Source organism: Myotis brandtii, unplaced genomic scaffold, assembly GCF_000412655.1.
Source record: "Myotis brandtii unplaced genomic scaffold, ASM41265v1 scaffold2637, whole genome shotgun sequence".
Lineage (NCBI taxonomy): Eukaryota > Metazoa > Chordata > Mammalia > Chiroptera > Vespertilionidae > Myotis > Myotis brandtii.
This window is the reverse complement of record NW_005360037.1, coordinates 197,338-218,029: the sequence shown is the minus strand read 5'-3', so window position 1 is coordinate 218,029 and position 20,692 is coordinate 197,338. Positions and strand designations below refer to the sequence as shown.

The 20,692-nt window shown below is 44.4% G+C and overlaps 1 protein-coding gene across 1 annotated transcript in view; it reads right to left on the bottom strand.

The window, feature by feature from the left end:
• Positions 1-13,383, bottom strand: part of GLRA4 (glycine receptor, alpha 4) — a 19,783-nt gene extending 6,400 nt beyond the window's left edge. The window contains exons 1-7 of the mRNA XM_005868124.1: positions 13,313-13,383; positions 9,687-9,817; positions 9,361-9,428; positions 8,497-8,720; positions 8,293-8,375; positions 6,624-6,764; positions 3,452-3,666 (exon numbers count right to left, since the gene is read on the bottom strand). Coding sequence (XP_005868186.1) covers positions 3,452-3,666; positions 6,624-6,764; positions 8,293-8,375; positions 8,497-8,720; positions 9,361-9,428; positions 9,687-9,817; positions 13,313-13,383 — 933 coding nt within the window. The remainder of the gene's footprint in view (positions 1-3,451; positions 3,667-6,623; positions 6,765-8,292; positions 8,376-8,496; positions 8,721-9,360; positions 9,429-9,686; positions 9,818-13,312) is intronic.
• Positions 13,384-20,692: the final 7,309 nt, after the last annotated feature.

Here is a 20,692-nt window from a genome sequence, read left to right as displayed (position 1 = left end):
CCTGAGGATATTTTTTCCCATTGATTTTTAGAAAGAGAGGAAGGGAGGGAGGGAAGAGATGGGGGGGAGAGAAAAAGAAACATCAATGTGAGAGAGACACATAGACTGGTTGCCTCCTGCATGCACCCTGACTGGGGCTGGGGATCAAATCTACAACCCAGGTACGTGTCCTTGACTGGAAATCGAACCTGTGACCTTTTGTTGTGTAGGCTGATGCTCTAACCAGTGAACAACACTGACAAAGGCATCTTCTGAGTCTTTTCTTTCAATAAATAGCAAACAACATGAGTGTTGCATTTGTTGGCCCTTTTCTTTTTTCCCCCTTTTATTTTCTAGAGTTCTCACAACCATGGTGGTAATTGGTCAGGGTTCGTTATTCCCCTATGAGACATGTGAGGACAGTTGAGGCCTAAGAGAAGAAGTCTTAGCCAAGATCACCCAGTGAGAAGGCATAATCTTGGGGTTAGGGTTTCTGAGCTTTTGATTTGGTGACACTGCCATTTACCTAGGCTGAAGTCTCAATATCATATTAGGAGTTCCTCCCTTTCCCTCCTCCACCCCTGTTCTTCCCTTGACATTGTGGTTTTTCCTCCAGCTCTTTGTGAGAGTCCTCTGCTAAGGAATTGAGCTCAGTGGCAAGTTGGGGCCTCATATCCTACACAGGAGAGCAGAACAGGGAAGGGGTCCTCAGAGAGTGCTACCCACCCCGGCTATGGAAACTTCTCTATGCTTGCCATCTCCAATCTGTTTTCAAAACAGTAGCTAGAGTTTTGTTTTCAAAATGTAAATGTGATTATATCACTCCCCTGCTACCAACCCTTCATTAGCTCTTCAGTACCCTTACAATACAGTCTATACTTCCCATAGTGTAACATCTTAGTTACCTCTGCCTACTTCTTCAGTTCCATCTTACCCCTTGCAATCTATGATCCTGCCATGGTGAACTATTTCAGTAGTTTCCCCAGGAGACAATATCTTCCTGTCTCTCTTACCTCAATAACTTTTACTCTACTATTCACTTCAGATACCACATTCTTTGGGAAGTCTTTCTTAAACATTCCAATCTGGATTGGTTGCCTCTGCTCTATGTGCCCATGTTACTTACAATTTCTTAGCATCCATCAAATACAACTGGCCATTTCCTTCACTAGACTGAACTCTTGGATGGCATGGACTATTTCTATCATATCCACTGTTCAATCCCAGTGCCTAGCTGAGTGTCTGGCACATAAGTATATATTTTTTGAAAGAATGGATGGATGGATGAATGAGTGGGTGGTTTAGCAATGTATTTTTCTGTACTGGTTTCTTTTTCCTGTTTTTGTCCTCCTCACTACTACCTACCCCAAGAACTATGGGCCATTTAGATTGCAGGATCTTGAGAGAATTGGGTCACTTCTCCAACTGTTGTGGCTTTAGGTCTAATCTTCCAGTCACTGGTAGAATATTCCATTTAGCCTTTCAATTCTACACTGAGACACCTGGCATTGCATACATCAAGAATGGCAAGGAGACAGAGATCAATGCCTTTGGGAACCCCCATATGGCAATGAAGAAGTAGTTTCCTGGGGACATGAGGAATGACTATCCCAGCCGAGTTCCTTCACAAAGTGAGCCTCTGCTTCTCTCATCCTCCACACTAAAGTTGTACTGGGGTGGGATTGGCGTGGTTTTCAGAAGCCCCTGACCTGGCCCCACCTCTTTCCTTGGGGCTTTCACCAAATTTAATATTGCACAAACTCAAGAATGAGCAGAAGCTCCCTGATTTACTCAGTCCCTTGTTCTGTGGGGCTGGTCAGTGAAACTTTTGTTTGGGGTACATGTCTTCATCTTTTGCTTACTGGATAATAGGTCAACAAAAAGGTCATCAAAATCTGCCGAGAGGACAAGACAGAATGAGTTAGAGAAGAATCTCTTTGCATGGCTGTGGCAGTAAACTAGGGCAGGGTTCTTAGGTCTGAACTACTTTTCTGCCTCTGGTCTTCATGCAAGGCCATTAGCACAAAACGACCATCATAGACCCTCCTTAATACCCCTGGCCATTTAGAAAACATAATCATAGGAAAAGATCTCTGACAATTTCCCCTGGGACACTTGATACTAATTTGAACTTTGTCACCAATTACCCCTAAAGGTGTTGGTCCACCTCAAATATTTACTGGTATCTTAAAAATAATTGGGATCATCACCAGCTGCTTTAGCTCTAGATCTACCACTCAGTTATTTCTACCCTGACAACTAATAATTACAATAATAGCTAGCATTTATTGAGTGGTTACTATTTGCCAAACACTCTTCTGTGTTAATACATTGTCTTATTTATTTTTTAATAACCCTCTAGAAGAGGTAATATTATTTTTTCACCCTTGTTTTTGGAAGAGGTAATATTCTTATTCCCATATTACAGGAGAGGAGATTGAAAGGTTTAGAAATTTTCCTAAGGTCACCATTAGTAAACGATAATGCTGGGACTTAAGCTCAAATATGCCCGACTCTAATCCCTCTTAACCACTACTCACCCTCATTTAGCAAATTGGTAAATTTACTATGGATGTCCAGATTACTCCCTTTTTAAGTCCCCGGTAAACTTATTAGGAATGAGCACTAGGAGATGAGAGATCACAGGTCCTGGTTCCCATCAAATCAGAATAAGAGGGAATATGTTCATTGTAAAATACACAAGGAATTCTTTTGTTTTTGCTTCCCATAATTTGTCTGTGGCCTAGTGCAGTGTCTGGTACATAGTATATGCTCATTAAATATTTATAGAATGGATAGGCTTTCTCCCTGATTTTTTCAGAGACTTGCTGACCATAAGGACTTTGAGGTGACCTCTAAATTCCATACATGAAGACACAAGGCAGGGAGATCCTAGCCCAGTCCCATCAGCACAAATCTTTTAGCATAATCAAAATATCATCAGGCCCCAGATGAGCAGAGTCCACTGATTTTAATCACTATTTGCTACCTCAACTTTTTCATACCCTAAAAGAACAGACATTGTCTCTAGAGCTCTTTGTAATAGTATCTGATTTCTGACATAGTGAGAGACAGCTTTTGGTTTAAAATGCTTATATTTCTTTGTTTCTTTTGGGCCATGACCTTGAGAAGGTCATTCTGTATTGGGCTGTATTGTCCTCATCTGTACCATGGGGGAGGGAAACTTCCTACTTGCTAAGGGTCTTTTGATTTTAGACATGCTAGTATTTCCTGGTGAAAGTCAAAGTAAATCAGGCACTATCTCCACTTGTTCCCTAGCCAGACAGCATCCATGACCCCAGCTTCCACACTGTTAGCCGTATGTTATGGAGGAAGAGAAAGCAGCCACTTGTTCTTGCTCAATGGCTCTTCTCTACCTTAAATCCAAGGAAAATAGTGAGCAGGTGGGACTTGGGATGAATGGGAAACAGGGAACTCTATGGCAAGCAAGTTCTATTGCATGTCTCTTCACCTTTGGCAAAGAGGCTCGGGAGCCAGAGCTCTGAGTGGTCATGGTGAGCACAGTCGTGATGCCTAGACCCACACGGGCAGGTGCAGCATCCATGTTGATCCAGAAGGAAACCCAGGACAGGATGACGATGAGTAGGCTGGGGATGTACATCTGAATCAGATAGTAGCCCATCTGCCGTTCCAGGTGAAACTTTACCTCAATGCAGGTGAATTTCCCTGCAAGGAAAGAGGTGAGTTATGAGGCCCCAGGTCCCCAGCCTGCAGCTGAGCCTGAGAGGCAGGACTGGGGCAGTCTTATCTCCGAGGGCTAGCCTCTGAGTTCCTCAGCTGGACCAATAAATGAATCTTCAAAATGGTCCCAGGGAGTGCCAAATGTGTTTTGAGGAAGCTCTCAGAGCAGCCATCAAGGACTTGACCTCCTGCTCCCAGCATTTTAGTTTCCAGCAGAAGGCCTTCCACATGATATCACTACAAGAGGATTAAGAGCAGAAGGGCTGCAGAGACAGACTGCCTGGGCTTGAATTCTGAATCTTCCATTTACTAGTTATGTGACCTCAGGGAAAACACCTAACCTTTTTGAGTTCCAGTTTCCTTGCTTGTAAAACAGAGTAGTAACAATATCAACTTCATCACTGGGCTATTGTGGGAATTAAATGAGATAATGTATTTTTGGTGTTGAGCACATAGGTAGCTGGTACTACCATCATTATTAAGAAAGCAGTGAGCTTAGACTCCACTCAAATCTCAGAAGCCTTGCTGGTACCCTAGAAACTCTCTAACAACAATGATTCACTGAATTAAACACTATCCATGTCTTAAGCAAGTGAGAGCAGCTGACTAGCAAACATCTGGAAACAATGTCTAAGAGAGACCAGCTGTGGACAGCATGCAGCGGGTTGGTTCCTACAGAGTATTGGGCAGCAGCATTCTAGTCCACCAACAAAAGCTCCAGGCACATGTACCAATGCTTTGCCTCCTCTGCCAGCCATCTTTATTTTGCCTTGCTTCCCACACCCTGAGACTAAGAAAACACTAGCTCAGAGCTTCTCTTAGAGGCAGAGGTTCAGAATAACCAAAGCAAAAAGCAGAGGATGTGTATACTGTTATTTTATTTTGGCTTAGGCTTGCTGTTATCAGGCCTGTCTTATTCCTCAAGGCTGGTGATTTCATGAGTGACTGATTATGTGTTTGACATGCTGTGTGATGCTGTGATCTCCTACTGCTCCCCTAGTCCAGCCCACCTCACCTCACTCTGGGCTTCTTGTCATGACATGCCTTTGCTAGGTATCCATATTTTCTTTTCTTCTTTTTTTATTGGTTATAGCAGTTTTGTTTGTAATGACAAAATTCACACTTGTTTAGTACAGAAAAGAGTGAGAAGTAGAGAAGGAATAATATTCATAAGCTGACAAGCCCCTACTAAGTACTCTGACTTTATTAAGTTTGTCTCATTTAAATCCCATAGAAACTCTTTAGGGCAGGAAAACATTATTTTCCATTTTACAGATAGAAATACTGAGGCTTGAAGAGATCAAGTTATGCTTTTCAAGGGTACCCAACTGGTAAATGGTGGAGCCAGAACTCAAGCTCTGCTCTGACTCCAAAGTTCTTGCTCTTATCTAAATACATCACACTACTTTAAAAACATTTTGTGCTCTTTCCTTCCAGAATTTTTAACCACGTGCTTTTGATTTGTTTCTTTTACCACAATATATTATTCTGTTTATACAACTTTGAATCTAAGCCTTTTCCACTTGTAATTTCCCCTGTTGCTATAGCAACTTGCAAGCATCCTATTAAACATCTGGGTAATGAGGCACTATATAATTTACTTAACCTCTGTCCTATTGGTGGATATCTACAACAATTCCATGTTTCTGCTAGTATAAACAGTGACCCAGGAGCCTTCTTGGGATCTAAAGTCAATATGATATTTTAAAATATTTCCTTATAATAAATTCCAAAGAATGGGGATTCCTGGATCAACACGGAGGAAAACATTTTTAGCTTCTAAAGCAGGGGTGGGCAAACTTTTTGACTCGAGGGCCACAATGGGTTCTTAAACTGGACCGGAGGGCCGGAACAAAAGCATGGATGGAGTGTTTGTGTGAACTAATATAAATTCAAAGTAAACATCATTACATAAAAGGGTACGGTCTTTTTTTTTTTTTTTTAGTTTTATTCATTTCAAAAGGCCGGATCCGGCCCGCGGGGCCGTAGTTTGCCCAAGGCTGTTCTAAAGTTTCTCAAAACATGCCCCCTGGACCACCTGCATCAGAATGCTCAGGATGGTTTGTTCAAATGCAGACCAGAATCTCTGAGGGGGAGAGCCCAGGAATCAACATTTGAATAAGCTCCCCAGGGGACTACATACAAATTGCCAGGTTTCCCCCCTCAATAAAGGTTATACCAATTTCCACTCCCACCAGCATTTAAAAAAATTCAATGGTCCATTCCTCTCTTCACTCCCTACACAGAAACTCACATATTCATAGGGTGGCACACCATAGGAGGTACCTAGGATCTCTCCTCTTCACCCTGTGATCTCTATCTCAGGGTTATAAGTCTTAGCAGCGAAATTGCCAAGGGAATTGAGAAAGCAGCAGGGGGCAGATGCTCTGGCAGCTCCTCTCTACCCGCTAGCCCATATTTCATACCTGGGAAGACAAGCTAGTTCAAGAGAGTTAGGCAGTAGTAGGAGGTGTGGAAAAGAAGCTGGCAAGTGCCCTGAGGCCTGTTCCTTCCTGGTTCAGCCCAGTCATTGACTACTTCCAGAGGTATCTTCACCAACCTTCCCCATGAAGTTGACCCCAAGACAGGTGGAACACTCTTTCCATTCAGTGGCACAGGCCCATTTGCTCTGTAGCATGTGACAGGGACAAGAACATGGGCTTTGGAATTAGATCAATCTGAATTTGAATTCTAAATCAGTCATTTAGTAGCTGTATGATTCGAGCAATTGATTTAACTTCTTAGAACCTCAGTTTGCCCTTTCAGAAAAATGGGGCTGATAACCCCTACCATAATGAGATGAGGAATATAAAGCACTTAACACTATGTCTGACATAGACTGAACCTTCCATAGAAGTTGGCTGCCTTGCCCCCTTTCCTCCCATCTGGAGGCCCTCCTTTGACTCAGCCAGTAAAGACCCTGGGTTTTTGTTTTTTTTTACCTGTGTTGTAGTGTTTGGTACAATAGCTTAGATCCTTTTCATCTCGCAAGATAAACTGGGGCAGAGTCAGCCCCTCAGCCACTTGGACAGCAGGAGCATCTTCCAGCCACTCAAACACGAGGTCATTCATGGTATAGCCAACTGAAAGTGACAGAGATGACAGAGGGTTGCAGATTGTGGGTGTTGGATAGGGGTAGGGTGAGGGTTAGAACTGGCCAGAAAGAACAGATGAGGAGTAAGGCCTGGATTTTAGGAGCTCCATGCTCATCTGGGGAAGGGAAACCTTTCTGAAGAGATTACTTGGTCAATTGTCTCATAGGCCCATCCTAAGTGGGCAAATCAGAAATATTTCCAGCTTCTCTCCTACCTAGTTCTCAGGCATTGGAAAGGCCCAAAGAGAAATTATTCTGGCAGACCTAGAAAGCAGGTCAAAAGGTTGGAAAGATGTCAAGGAATCCAGCTGGGAACCTCCTGCCATATCTCAAACCCAGGGAAGTAAGCATGTGTACCAACCACATGTCTCAAGCAGAGCCAGCCTGAGAGCCAAGGCTTCTGCTACCTCACCCCAGAGAGGAAGAGCTGTTTATACCCTGCCAGTTATGCGTGGGATAATGTGCACAACATAGACTTTTAGCTGGAGCCCTGAACTGAGGAAAATGGAGAGCTAACATCTGAACATGCCAAGTTGCTCACAGAGAGAAGTTTGTGAAGGCTCCTGTTACATCTATGGCCATATTTACACATGTCAGATAGAAATGGAAGCAGAAACACCAAGGCTCACATATGTCCAGAGTAGGGCCTTGACCCAGAGTAGCTTGTCATATTAGGAAAGTCCCATTCCCTTCTGTAAAATGCTCTACCTATTTTTTAGAATTGTGGGAGGGTAATGGGAACCTGGTCATGAAATTGGTTTATGAACTCTAAAGAGCTGACCACATATGGCACATTCTAGCTGACAAACTTATTACATGCTGGAAACAGCTTACCGAGCCTTGTTCTCTGAGGACTGAGTGGATGTCTGCTGATCTCAAAGTCTCACCTTGCCCATGTGATGGCAAAGAGTGGACATAGGTGATGGTTCAACCTTGTCCTTTAGCTTCTCTGTACTTGGGGCAGTCCCTGCAGGCTGGAACCTCTGCCATAGAGTAGATCTTGGCTGACTTTGCCACCCTCGACACTGTCCTAAGCCTAGAACTGTCCTCTTCCACCTCTCTACAAAAGTTATCTGTGTTCATGGAGTATTCGGATTCAAAGAGTACCCCACCCCTGCCAACTCTGGCAGTTTTACAGGCATCTTGAATGTCTTAACTCAGGGGGAGTTGAAGTAGAATTACTTCAGGCACTGTGAGAGGGAAAGTATTTTGGGCAGAGGAAGTGCCCCTTAAATGGCCCCTCATAACAAGCATAAGGAAATTTGTATATAAGATGGGCCTTCCCATTCCCAGCCCTATGAAACAGCCAGGTCAGCAAATTGTGTGGGAATGGAAAAACACACTGGGTTGGGTGTTAGTGAGCCCTGGCTTCTAGTCTCATCTGTGTCAAAAATTGTGTGTGCTTGGCGATGTCCCTCCCCACTCTGGGATGCCCTTTTCCTGTCTGGAATATCATGAGATGGAGTTAACTAGCTAGGATCCCAGGCCTTGCTCTGTGGCTCTCTAGGGACACTTACAGCTCTCCAGTTGCATTATGCAGGTCTGGATGTCCATGGGGAAGTTCTTGAGGTCCATTGGACAGGACAAAATGAGGGTCAGCCTGGCAGGGACAGTAAGAAAGAAGTGACATTGGTTCACTGGGGCCAAGTACAACACAGGGGACCCCCTTCCACCCCTCAGATTCCACCTAGCTTCTTTTTGACCCAAACTCTCCCACATACCTGATGCTGTAGAGCACATTCCCATTCTTGAAGATGCGCAGTAACTTGTTGTCTGTGGTCACCTCATGGAAGTTGGCCCCCTTCTCATTGGCAAAGAACAGGTCTGGTTTCCAGATAGAATCCAGCATGGAAGGGTCAAGGTCCAGGGAGTCATCAGGATATTCTTGGTAGGCCAGTCGTGGGTCGTGCCATTGCTGCCGCAAGAAGACATTCACCCGATAGTCCTGCAAGGGTGCAGATATGGGTCCATCTGAGGCAGTGATATTCCAGGAGCCCAGCAAGCCATACATGGACAGGAGGGACATGAGATGGAAATGCTGAGATCACATCTCAGAGGCAATGGGCATTATCCACTGGAGAAGGAGCCTGTCTTGGGCTGATATGGCAAAGATGGAAAGGTAAAAGACATTTATTAAGCACTTACTATGCACCAAGTTGTCTGCTAAGTGCTTTCTTTATGTGTTCCACCTCATTTAAATTTCACACCCAATCTGTGAGGAGGGTGTTGTAATGACCCCCATGTTACAGATGAGGAAACTGAGACAGAGATTTAAGTAACCTGCCTAAGGTCACACAGCTATTTGAGGTAGTCAGGATTTGAACATAGGCTTTCTGATTCCAAAGCCTGTGCTCTGCAACAAGCTACCTCCCAATCTGGACCATCTCCTGCTTAGAATAATCTGCCTTTATCACTGAAACCAGGGACTGGGGAAAGAATTCTTCCCAGTGACCAATTTTACACATACCATAGCTTTAGCTATGACCATGAAACTGGAAGAGGACAGCAGAGGGAGAGAAGGCTTGCTACCTAGAGGGCTTCACCCATTCACATTAGAGTGGAAGTGGGTAACAGAGAGACCTTACCATGGTAGTCTCCGTGACGGAGCCAAAACTATTGATGAAGATGTTGCAGGTCACATTCACGGGTGGGCCTAAGGGAGCAAAGCACAGTCACATCGGCAGGGCATTCCATGTGGCTGGGAGCAGGTTCCAGGACTCCCTCCTTGAGCTTAAGGCTAGAACACTGCTAGGAGAGGGCAGTGCCCATGGACAACAGGGAGGAGAAGCTCCTTCTGAATTGTAAGAGCTAGCCTTGTACCTCCAATTTCAAGCATTAGGAGCTGTCTTGGCAGTGTGTCCCCAAAAAGGTGAGGGAAGGGAGGGTTTTTTTTAGAATGAATGATTCTTACCTTTAAAATTGGGCCGAATCCTGGCATCATATCCAGATGTCTGCCCCATAAGCTTGTCAAGGAAATCAGAGGGCGACATGGTCTGGGACCCCTTGGTCCCAGATTCTATTTCCTCTTTTGCCAAGGCCACCCTGGACAGGAGAGATAACATGTCTGAGGCCAGTTGTATTCTGCCTTTACCACAGATCCTTTCCTCCCCTGTTCCTAATCACCTCTGGCTGATCTCCCCATCAGGAAGAAGGATGGGACAGAATGCGTCTCTGAGTGCCACCGCCATAAACCAACATGGCAGTTCACCAGTTAGGTCTAGAAAATGGCTTTCACATATATTAGATTTTTTACCCTCACCATTCTCAGTGTGATGGGGGTGAGGACTATTATTTCCATTACACATGAGAAAACTGAGGCTTCCAAAAGAGGAGGGACTTATGGGGGCTCTAAACTGGTGCAACCACTATGGAAAACAGTATGGAAGTTCCTAAAAAAATTAAAAGTGGAATTACCATATGATCCATCAATCCCACTTCTGGGTATTCATCCAAAGAAAACAAACAGTCATTTGAAGAGAGAGATAGTTAGCCTTATATTTATTGCAGAATTATTTATAATAGCTAATATATGGAAGAAATCTAGGTGAACATGGATAGATGAATGGATAAAGAAGACACATACACTGGAATATCACACAGCAATAAAAAGGAATGAAATTTTGACATTTGAGACAACATGGATGGACCTACAGGGTATTATGCTAAGTGAAATAAGTCAGTCAGAGAAAGCAAATACTGTATAATCTCACTTATATGTAGAATATAAAATAAATAAACAAATTGAAAGATGACTGGCTTGCCCCAAATCTCACAGCTGGTGAGTGGCAAGATCAGGACTCAAATCTAAGGCTCATCCAGCGTTCTCTTTCTGAAGATGCCTTGAATGCACTCAAAGAAGAGTGACCACTCACTGAAAATAATGTGGCCATGGCAACATTTTGCCTACCTGACCTAGCAAAGGATTGGAAGGGCTCAAGGATAATAGCATCCCTGAGAGTTGGTTTCAGTTTTTTGGCCTTCATGCTGAGCCACTAAGGCTTTATAAGCTGGCTTCTGGAGAGGGAGGCTTGGCTTCTGGCATTTGCTCTGACAGGAAGCTGTTTTGAGCTGGACTCATTTCAGGATTGTGGCAACTGCAGGCAGGTAAACATGCTTTGGCAACGAAATAGGTGGGGAAACAGGGTTCTAGGAGCATGGGAAAGCCTCCCAGTAGGGTGGTTATGCTGAGAGGGTCAACTACTATCTTTTCTTCCTAACAGCTTGATTTTGAGGAAGGAGCCAGTGTGCTTGGCCTAAGCTAGAGGCCATCCTTTTTTTCCCTTGACAAGTTTCCCTCTAAGAGCAGCAAAGACTCTTCTGCATGCCTGCTTTTCTGCTTACCAGCCAACAGCTAGAGGAGGGACCAGGACCTCAGGAAAGCCTTGAGGGTAGGGGTGGGGCTCAAGGCCTGAGCTCAGGCTGTACTCCTGGATGGAACCTTTGCCTCTTGCTTCTCCTGCCATCACCACTGCTCCAGGTCTAGAGCTAGCTCCTCCACTGCTGCACTGTGAGGCTGGAGGCAGGGTGACTGTGGTTCTTCTGGGTCCGAGTCTCCTTTGAGCCAGCGGGCTCTTCTTTCCCAGTAAATCTATATACCCGCCAGTGATGGATACAACAATAAAAATAGCTAAGGCACCATACTAAATGTTTTTCTCACCTTATCTAGTTTAGTTCTCACATCAATCCTCTCAATAAGTACTATTATTATCCCCATTATATAGATAATGAAACTGAATACCAGCAAGGTGAAGCCACTTGTTCACAATCAGAGAGCTAGTAAATGGTAAAGTTAAAACTCAAACCTAGAGCTATTGACTTCAAAACTAAGTGCATCTAACACAATACAATGATGTAAGCAGGTCAGGGTGGGCTTCCAAGGAACCAGAGTGGGGGAAGACCAGTGGCAGCTATACCCTGACCACCTAAAATCCTGCCTCCTTGAATCCCCTGAGTGGGAGGAAGCCCTTACCCTGACACAGAGGCCACCTTGGCCCCAAGTAGGGGCTGCGAGAGCAGGTGGCCTAAGGAGACTAAAAATCCAAGAAGGCTGGTGGTGATGCAGGAGTAAGCAGAAGTCCATGGTTTCACCACAGGCTGTCCACACCAGCCAGGTGCTGCTTTTGGCCACCAGCCACCTGTCTGTGGAGCAACCAGACCCTTGTCCCCTCCTCAGCCCCATTCTCAGGTCACCTCTCCTACTAGCCCCAACCCCAGGACCCTGGCACAAGCCTTGGTATTCACTGTCTTGGGCTCCAATCACTGTTTTAGCCCCTTTATTCTGGGGTTACCTTGTCTTGGACCTGAGAGCAGATCACTGTGTGTAGCCACACCTTCCTCCCTTTCATTCCTGGGAAGACCCAAATGCTGGCAGATGAAGAAGGTTGCAGAGCTGAAAATCTTGCTCATGCAAGGCCCTGCAGTGGGGTAAGAAGAGAACTCTGATCTGCTCCTGGGTACCTGAGTGACCTTAGACAGGTCATATCCCTTCTCTCAGCCTTAGTTTCCATATTTACAATAAAGAAATTGGATTCAAGACTTCCTAAGGGCCTGTCTTGCTTTAATTACTCAAGCGGGAATGCTGCCACTGAAGCTTGGGCCTCCAGATAGCCTCCCCTCCCCTCCCCTCCAGAAGGTCCAGCAAGGCCCAGCTGGGTTCCCACTTCTGCCTCATCCTCCTATCAACTCCAACTGAGTTGCCATTCCACTTTGGGCTGTTTTTCCCTTTGAAAAAATTTTCCCCCCCCCCCCCATGATATTGCATCCCTGTCTTCCAGCCAGCCAACATGTATGCAAGCAGTAAGGCAGGAGGCTCCTCAGAGGCAAGCATTTCTGGTGTGTTTATTGAATTAAGAGGAGGAAGATAGTACTGCAGTGGCCCTCACCCAACTCCACTTTGGGAAGTACCGTTCTTATGACCAGTTCAGCCCAAGCTACAACAATCTTTCTTCCTCAGCACATCCTGTTCACCTAGACTGTTTCCTGGTTTAAGAAGTGGGAATGGGTTGGGAGACATTTATAGGGAACCTAAAACATGTCTTGCTCCCTAGCCAGGAAATGACTTACACTTAGTGCCCACCCAGGGACAGTGAGCAGCTATGTGCACACAGGCAGGGTGACTGCAGAAATCCAAGGTTTGGTCAGCCTAGATTCATTCTGATGTTGTTTGGGGCAAGCCCCTGCTACTCAAAGCCTCTTGAGTGGGCAGCTGGCAGATGTTGGTGTCATTTTTAGGAATCTGAGCAGTGTAGGGGGATAGAATTGGATGACAGGACAGATGGCCTCTGTTCTGCGGCTTAGCTACCTACTCCCTCCCCAGGCCCAGAAAGCTCCCACCCATGCAGAATCCTTCTTATTAGCTCCAGGGCCTTTACCCACTTCATGAAAGGCTCCTGGGTCCTGATTGGGGGAATGTGTGTCCTCCCCTGGAGCCCTCCAGAATGTGGGGTTTTTGCAAACTTAGAAAAAACTGTGACAAATGCCCCTGCTGCCCCCGGCCAGAGTTTGCATGCACCTCCTTCTTACCCCCACTCAGCTCACCTGAGGAGGACCTGCCCTGGCAGGGTCCAGAGGAAAAGGAAGGAGAGGGTTGCAGGAACTCGAGTTGTCATTCTGCAGGGACCCTGGAGAACCCTTTCTCAGCCTGGTTGCCAAGGTGAGAGGGGATATCCTGAGGGGACTGCCGAAAGTACAGAGCTTTCCTCCAATTTGGTCAGCTCACAAGGAGCCTGCGGGGCCAGGCTAGGAGTTCTCTCTCTCTCTCTCTCTCTCTCTCTCTCTCTCTCCCTCTCTCCTCTTTTTTCCTCTGCCCTGCTGTTACCAGTCAGGGGCCAGAACTCTTTCCCTGGAAATGATCTTGACATAGATAACCCTAACAGCTCCTGCTCTGGCTCGCCTAGAGCCTGGACTCCGCCGGTGGCAGGAGCTGGAAGAAATTTTCTTTGGGCAGTAACTAGTCTCTAAACCCTGGGGAGTCTTGGAAGAGAAAGAGGAGGGAGACTGGGAGAAAGATGTTTCCCTTCCTCCCACCTTCCCCCAGATGCACCCTCTGAAAGCAGCAATTTAAAGATACAGTCGCTGGCAGTTGGAGTAGGTTTTGGAGCTCATCAGTGTGTTAGGGAGGGGCTTGGGGCTACCGATGCTGCTCTGTCCAGCTTCTAACTCTCCAACTGGAGGAGTGTATGCCGGCTGCCCTGCTTTCTGCTCCCCAGCAGCTTCCCTTTTACCCTGGAGCTACACTGGGGCCCATACTGTGCAGTCTTAATGATTTTTATAAAGGGGAAAAAGATCTGAGAGGCTTTAGGTGGAGAAGCCACTGGGTATTCTCAAGCTGACAGCTTCATGTCTGAGAGGAGGATAGAAGGAGGCAGGGGTGCCTTTTCCTCAATCCCCTTGGTGGAGGCACAGGGATGGTGGATACAGAACTTTGGAGTCCTTCACAAATTTGGTCTGCTTTCTTGGCAGTCTGTCCATTTGTCTGTCTGGTTGCTTCATATCCTTCATCCTTGCAGATGCACATCCTTTTCCTGCTTTCATCCCTTGGGTCATCTCTGGCGAGCTTGGTGGGCCCTCTGAAGTTATCAGAATCCCCTTTTCTCTGACACCCTTTCTCTAGCCCGGCTCTACTGTGGAAGGGATAGGTAGGTGTCCCTGGCAGGGCCAGGGCAGGACTGACACACAGCAGGCTTTGTAAGCTTCAGAGGAGTCAAGAGGTCAAAAGCAATGACCCAGCAGCTGGCAGCCACGGACAGAGGAGAAAGGCAGGGAGGGTGGACCTTCCCCACCCTCACCTCTCCTTATTTTCTTACAAACATCCAGGTGGTTCAGCAGCTCCATGTCCTCTGCTGGATCCTTCCCCAAATTCCCTCATGCATAATCTAACCTACTCTGGCACTTACCCAAGTACCTTGCCCTCCCTCTCCTCCCCCACCCCCTACATACTCTTCCTTCCTCTCTCTCTGGAGCTTTCCTTTATCTATCCTTTCTCCATCTCCATTTCCCTCCCTGTTTCTTCTCTGTCTCACTTGTGTCTGCCTCCCCCTCTTATTTTGCTCTCACTTTCTTTCCATCCCCATTTCTCTTTCAATCTCCTGTCATCTCCATTCTCTCACGTTCTCTTCCTAAATTACAGCAGTGAAAAGCCAAGGGTTTTAATTTCTTCTTTATTGGAAATTCACACACCTGCTCTGCTGAGTTCTGTGTGTGTGTGCTTGCGGGGGGGGGGGCAGTTTGGTGTCACTTTACAGGGGTCAATCACAGAGCTAACTGCAGCCTCCTGCCTCACCAGAGAGGGGTTTGTGGGGATTCTAAGCTCTTCTATGGACCCATTGGGTACTTAGAAGGGTTAATGATGACAAGACAATAATGGATGGGACTTGTGGCTGTGTAATTATTAAAGAGAAGGAATTTTAAAACCACAAATGAAAGGGAAGGAGGACAATTTTAAATAATACACACTGAAATGTTGATGGGGAAGTTGGGTTTTTGGAATTGGTACTGGGAGGATTACAAACCTCAAATAATGCTTATATGGCCAATAAGTACCAAGTACAGTATTATTTTTCCTATAAACACTTTTAGCAGCCTTTTTACCTGCTCTTCCTCCCTCCTTGCTTTCTTTTATCATCATAATCCTCACTCCAAAGATAGGAACCAAGCCTTACAGAACCTCCCAGGGAAGGGCTCCAGGCTAGGGAGCTAAGGGCAGGTGGTGGTGGTGGTGGGTGTTGGGAGGCACTTGGCTTCTCTGTTTAACTCCCTCCCTCCAACAAACCTAATCATGCCCCCTCTGATGCCTCAACTGTTCCTTATTGTTCTCGGGCTAAAGTTCAAGGGGCCACTCTGCTTGTCCCACTGATGTATCTAGACTTGTCTGTCTTTTCAGCTTCCAGGTACTTTCACATGTTGTTCCCCTCTACCTAAGTACTCTTTCATCCACTCTTATTCATTCTTCTAGACTAAGTTTTGCTGTCACTTTCTCTAGGAGAACTTCTTGAACTCCCTCCGCCATCCCCAGGTCTGGGTTAGGAGACCTTCCAAGGTGTTCCCGCAGGATCCTTGCCTTCTCTCTTCCCAACATCCTTCACACTCCATATAGTTGCCAGCTTACTTGCACTTTTCCCTCACTATACCACAAGGCTATACCATGAACTCCCTAAGGGCAGAGATGCATTATCCACCAAATCCCCAGGACCCAGGTCAGAGCATGGCACATTATTGGCAATTGGTGAACATTTGTTAAAAGATGCATCATGGGCACCCAGAGACACTTCCTCAAGCACAGTGCCTCTGTATCTTTCTCTGTCAAATAAGAATGAGAAGTTTGACATGCAGAGAGAGGTCCAGCATGGAGTAATAGTAATAAGGAGAAAGGAGGAAGCAGTTTTCCTTCCCTTGTCCCTTAGGCCTATGGCATCACATTCAGTCATCTGGAATTCTTGGCTAATGGAAGGCAGGTTCATTGTCTTGGTGTCACCTCCTGTGTGCCCGTGGGATCCCTGAGTGCTGAGAGCAAAGCATGGTCAGCTTGCTGGAAGGAAAGATCCCCTTTTATGAGAGGCTGTAGCAATGACCAAATGTCTGTCTGTCATGAAGAAGGGATACAGCTTTCCTAAGATGCTGGAAGAAGACACTTGGGAGAAGAAGGGAGAAAAAAGAGGCAAAGAGCTGGGTAAGCTACTCCTAGAAGTTGATAAGCATCAAGGAAGATGCCCATTCAAGAGTTCCCTGTACCAACAGGAAACCATTCTCTCTCAAGATGACCTCAGCATTCTGGTCTGGGAAAAGTACAAAGTTGTGTTCAGCCTTTCCCCATATCCTTTTGTCTTTTTTTAAAAAAATATTTTATGTTTTTATTGACTTCAGAGAGAGAAAGGGAGAAAGAGAAATAGAAACATCAATAATGACAGAGAATCATTGATTGGCTGCCTCCTGCATCCTCCCACCCCAACTGGGGATTGAGCCCAAAACCCGGGCGTGTGCCCTGACCAGGAATCGAATAGTGACCTCTTGGTTCATGGGTCGACACTCAACCACTGAGCCATACCAGCTGAAACTTTTTTTTTTATCATTTTATTATCAAATTATGGTGTATATGAATCTCTATGTTCCAAAATATATTGTACCCATTTCCTGTCTTGCAATTGGCTGCCACATTAGTCCAAAGGCTGGTTGTATTGTGATGCTGAGATTGTGTAGAAGCTATAATAAGCAAAGTTTTTTCAGTATGAAAGATATTATTTCATAATAAAAATGATTGAGCTGCTAAAAATGGATTAAACATATTTTCATAAATGTTTCATTTTAGGAAAGAGTCTGTCATATTTCAGTCCTATGTAAGGCAAATTACAATTGTGCTTTCCTGACAAGCAGGCTTCCTGAAACCTCAGTCTGAAGAGCAGTAGGTCTATATTGGGATGGGTATTGTTTAGTGATTTCTAGGGCTTAATTTTGGAGGCAAAGTTGGAGAATCATTTGGCATACTTTCCTGAACTCCTCCATATTGTCTATCCCACTATTGAAGTAGGAGGTGGTCTGAAGGGTACCTCAAAGAGGCAGGTTGTGTCCTCAATTTGAGGAAATTCCCAGAGCATTAGCTACTTTTCAGAAGTGTTTGGGAGAGAGAGAGAGAGAGAGAGAGAGAGAGCAGATGACTTTTAAAAATCTGCTGAGGAGGACCCAGGAGTTTCAATTGGATCTCCAAGGAGCAATGCTGCATCTTTTTGCTGTGTGTATTTTTCTTTTCAGGGTCATTTTCAACCTCCAAATTTGTGACGGTTTACTTGAATGTGAGGGTTCAACCTCTGGTGCTGAGTGAATACTGCTGGCTGAGGCAGGGAGTACTTTTGCCCTTCAGATTCAAGGAGACATACTTATTGTGTGGGGGTAGTGGTGACAGTGGGAGTTTCACAGTCCTCGACTCAGCTGGAGGAAGAAAGAACAAAATGGCAGATGAATTAGACATGTTCAGTGCTCTCCTAAGATTTTTGGAGAGTGATTGGTTTGATTAAGTCTGATGTTTCAAAGATTCGCCTTCTTTCTTTTTATGGAATATTTCAGTTGGGTTTTGCAGACAAAACCTGGGGTAATCTAAACTTAGAGAGGGGGGAGCCTGTGGAGAGGTTAATTGAACTTCCAGTTCTCAAAGACAAGCCAGGTATCAGCACCAGGATAGTACCAGTGAGCACTGGTCCTGAGAGCCTCTGTTGCTAGGCTTTCTGTTTAGTGTCAGGGCACAAGAGAGAAGTGGGGCTCCAGCCAGGGAAGGTGTATTGACTAGCACCTATGTATGCACCATTTCTCCCCTGCTGGATCCTCAGAATCATCATTTATCCCATCAGCCACTTGAGAGTACTTCACTAGATATGAAGAAGTTTCATTAAGGTTTCTACAGTTTGCATTGACTCTCCTTGTCTCTTGGCTCTCATAACTCTGAAACATTGTTTTTTGGAGATGATAGGACCGTATCACGCCTCTCCTCAATGTAAATTGGTTTTTGCTTGTGATCATGCTCATGAATATCTTATTTCACTCATCTGGTGATTGTGATCATTCATGCTACGTAGAGGCATGAAGCCTTTACATAACATCGAAGTGACAGAACTTGGAAAGTTGAATAAACATTTACTGTGTGGAATGGATTGCTTTCCAGTAATTCATGGATGCACTCAACAAATATTTATTGAGTACAAATCATATGACATATGTTCTGGATGCTGGAGATACAATAGTGAACAAAAGAGGTAAAGTTCATGCCTTCATGTAGCTTACACTCTAGCGGGATAGTAATGTACAGTTGACCCTTAAACAACATGGGGGAAGGGGTGCCAACTTCCCAGTGGAGTAAAATATTGGCATATAATTTTAAAAATTATTTATAATCATCCTAAAAGATACAAATACTTGTATATTTGTTTAGTTAACAATAAAAATTATCCCTTGAAAATGAAAATACATAAACTTTAGATTGATACAGGTATTATATCTGAGTTTATAAATATATGAGTATAGATTTGGTATTTGGATTGACCCTGTTCCCACAATAACCATCATGCTTCCTTCACAAAATCCTGTAAGATACTGTGACTGGGTGATTGCCATGTAAAGCTATTATGTCATTTAAATTGTGGTGTGATGTTATACATTGGATTAATTTAAAATTCTGGCATTCTGGGAGCCAGACAGACTGGACTCATCTTGTTTAGCTTTTTACTAACTGGACAACTTAGGGAAAGTTTTTAAGTTTCTGATATATTTTTTTCATTATCCAAAGGGCTATAATGGAGAAAAATATATATAATGCATTTGGAATTACTAAAATAAAGTGGACAGTTAATAGATGTTAGTGCCCTTCTTCCCATTAACATTTCTATTCCCCCAAAGATAATGGAATAATCATGATATAGATACATAAAATATTTTTTCCTTAAGTTCAAACCCATTAAATCAAATCAGGCACAAAGGTGCCTGAGAAATCATATATGTCACTGTGAAGGACTGAGTGTAACTATGAGAATGAAAAGAGGTAAAGAAGTGCTAAAGTCAGCTCTAGAAAATGTTCCCTGAACCAAACCGCCTCTTAATGCTAGACAACCTGAGCAATTGAAATTGTGTTCAAAAGATAAGCTGTTTGTAGGATAGATAATCTATAAAAGAAAATGCCAATGTTTAGAATACAGGAAAAATAAGGAAAACAAGAAAATAGAACATAGGAGCAAAATGAGAAAAAATGCTAGAGTGGCTATTTTTAATAAACTCTGGGAGAAAGGATATATAGGAAGACTCCATATTAAGACGAAGCAGCATACTCCCATGTATACTTCATGTCAGTCTTGGAAGATGAACTAGCCCAGTGGTTGGCAAACTGCGGTTCGAGAGCCACATGCGGCTCTTTGGCCCCTTGAGTGTGGCCACGAAGTTTCAATTGCACTGTACGTGCACCCCCGCATGTGGTATTTTGTGGAAGAGCCACACTCAAGGGGCCGCAGTTTGCCGACCACTGAACTAGCCCATGTTCTCTTCAACTAGGATAACTCAGGAGTTACTCTGGGATGTCAGAATGACTGAGCTGAAGAATATGTATGTATTTAGAGTTCTTAATTAATTTTTATCTTTTTATTGAATTTATTGGGGTGACATTGGTTAATAAAATTATATAGGTTTCAGGTGTACAATTCTATAATACATCATCTGTATATTGTATTGTGTGTTCACCACCCCAAGTCAAGTCTCCTTCCATCACCATTTATCCCCTCTATGCCCTCTTCTGCCTTCCCTGACTCCCCTTTCCCTCTGGTAATCACCATATTTCTATCTGTGTTTATGACTTTTTTTCTTAATCTCTTCACCTTTATCACCCAGCCCCACAACAAACACTCCCCTCTGACAGCTATCAGTCTGTTCTCTATGAGTCTGTTTCTATTTTGTTTGTTAGTTTATTTTGTTCATTAGATTCCACATATAAGTGAAATCATATGGTACTTGTCTTTCTTTGACTGGCTTATTTCACTTAGCATAATGTTCTCCATGTCCACCCATGCTGTCGAAAAGGGTAAGATTTCCTTCTTTTGTACAGCCGAGTAGAATCCTATTGTTTAAATGTACCACAGTGTGTTTTTTTGTTTGTTTGTTTTTTACCAACTAATCATGGACACTTGGGATGCTTCCAAATCTTGGCTATTATAAATAATGCTGCAATGAACTAAGGGTGCAACATATTCTTTCAAATTAGTGTTTCGGGTTTCTTCAGATATATTTCCAGAAGCAAAATTCCTGGGTCATAAGGAAGTTCCATTTTTAAATTTTTTTTAAAAATTTTGTTTTATTGCTTAAAGTATTACAAAGAGTATTACATATGTTTCCTTTTTCCCCCCCTTGACATTCCACCGGCCTCCCCTACCCCTCAGTGTCTTGTGTCCATTA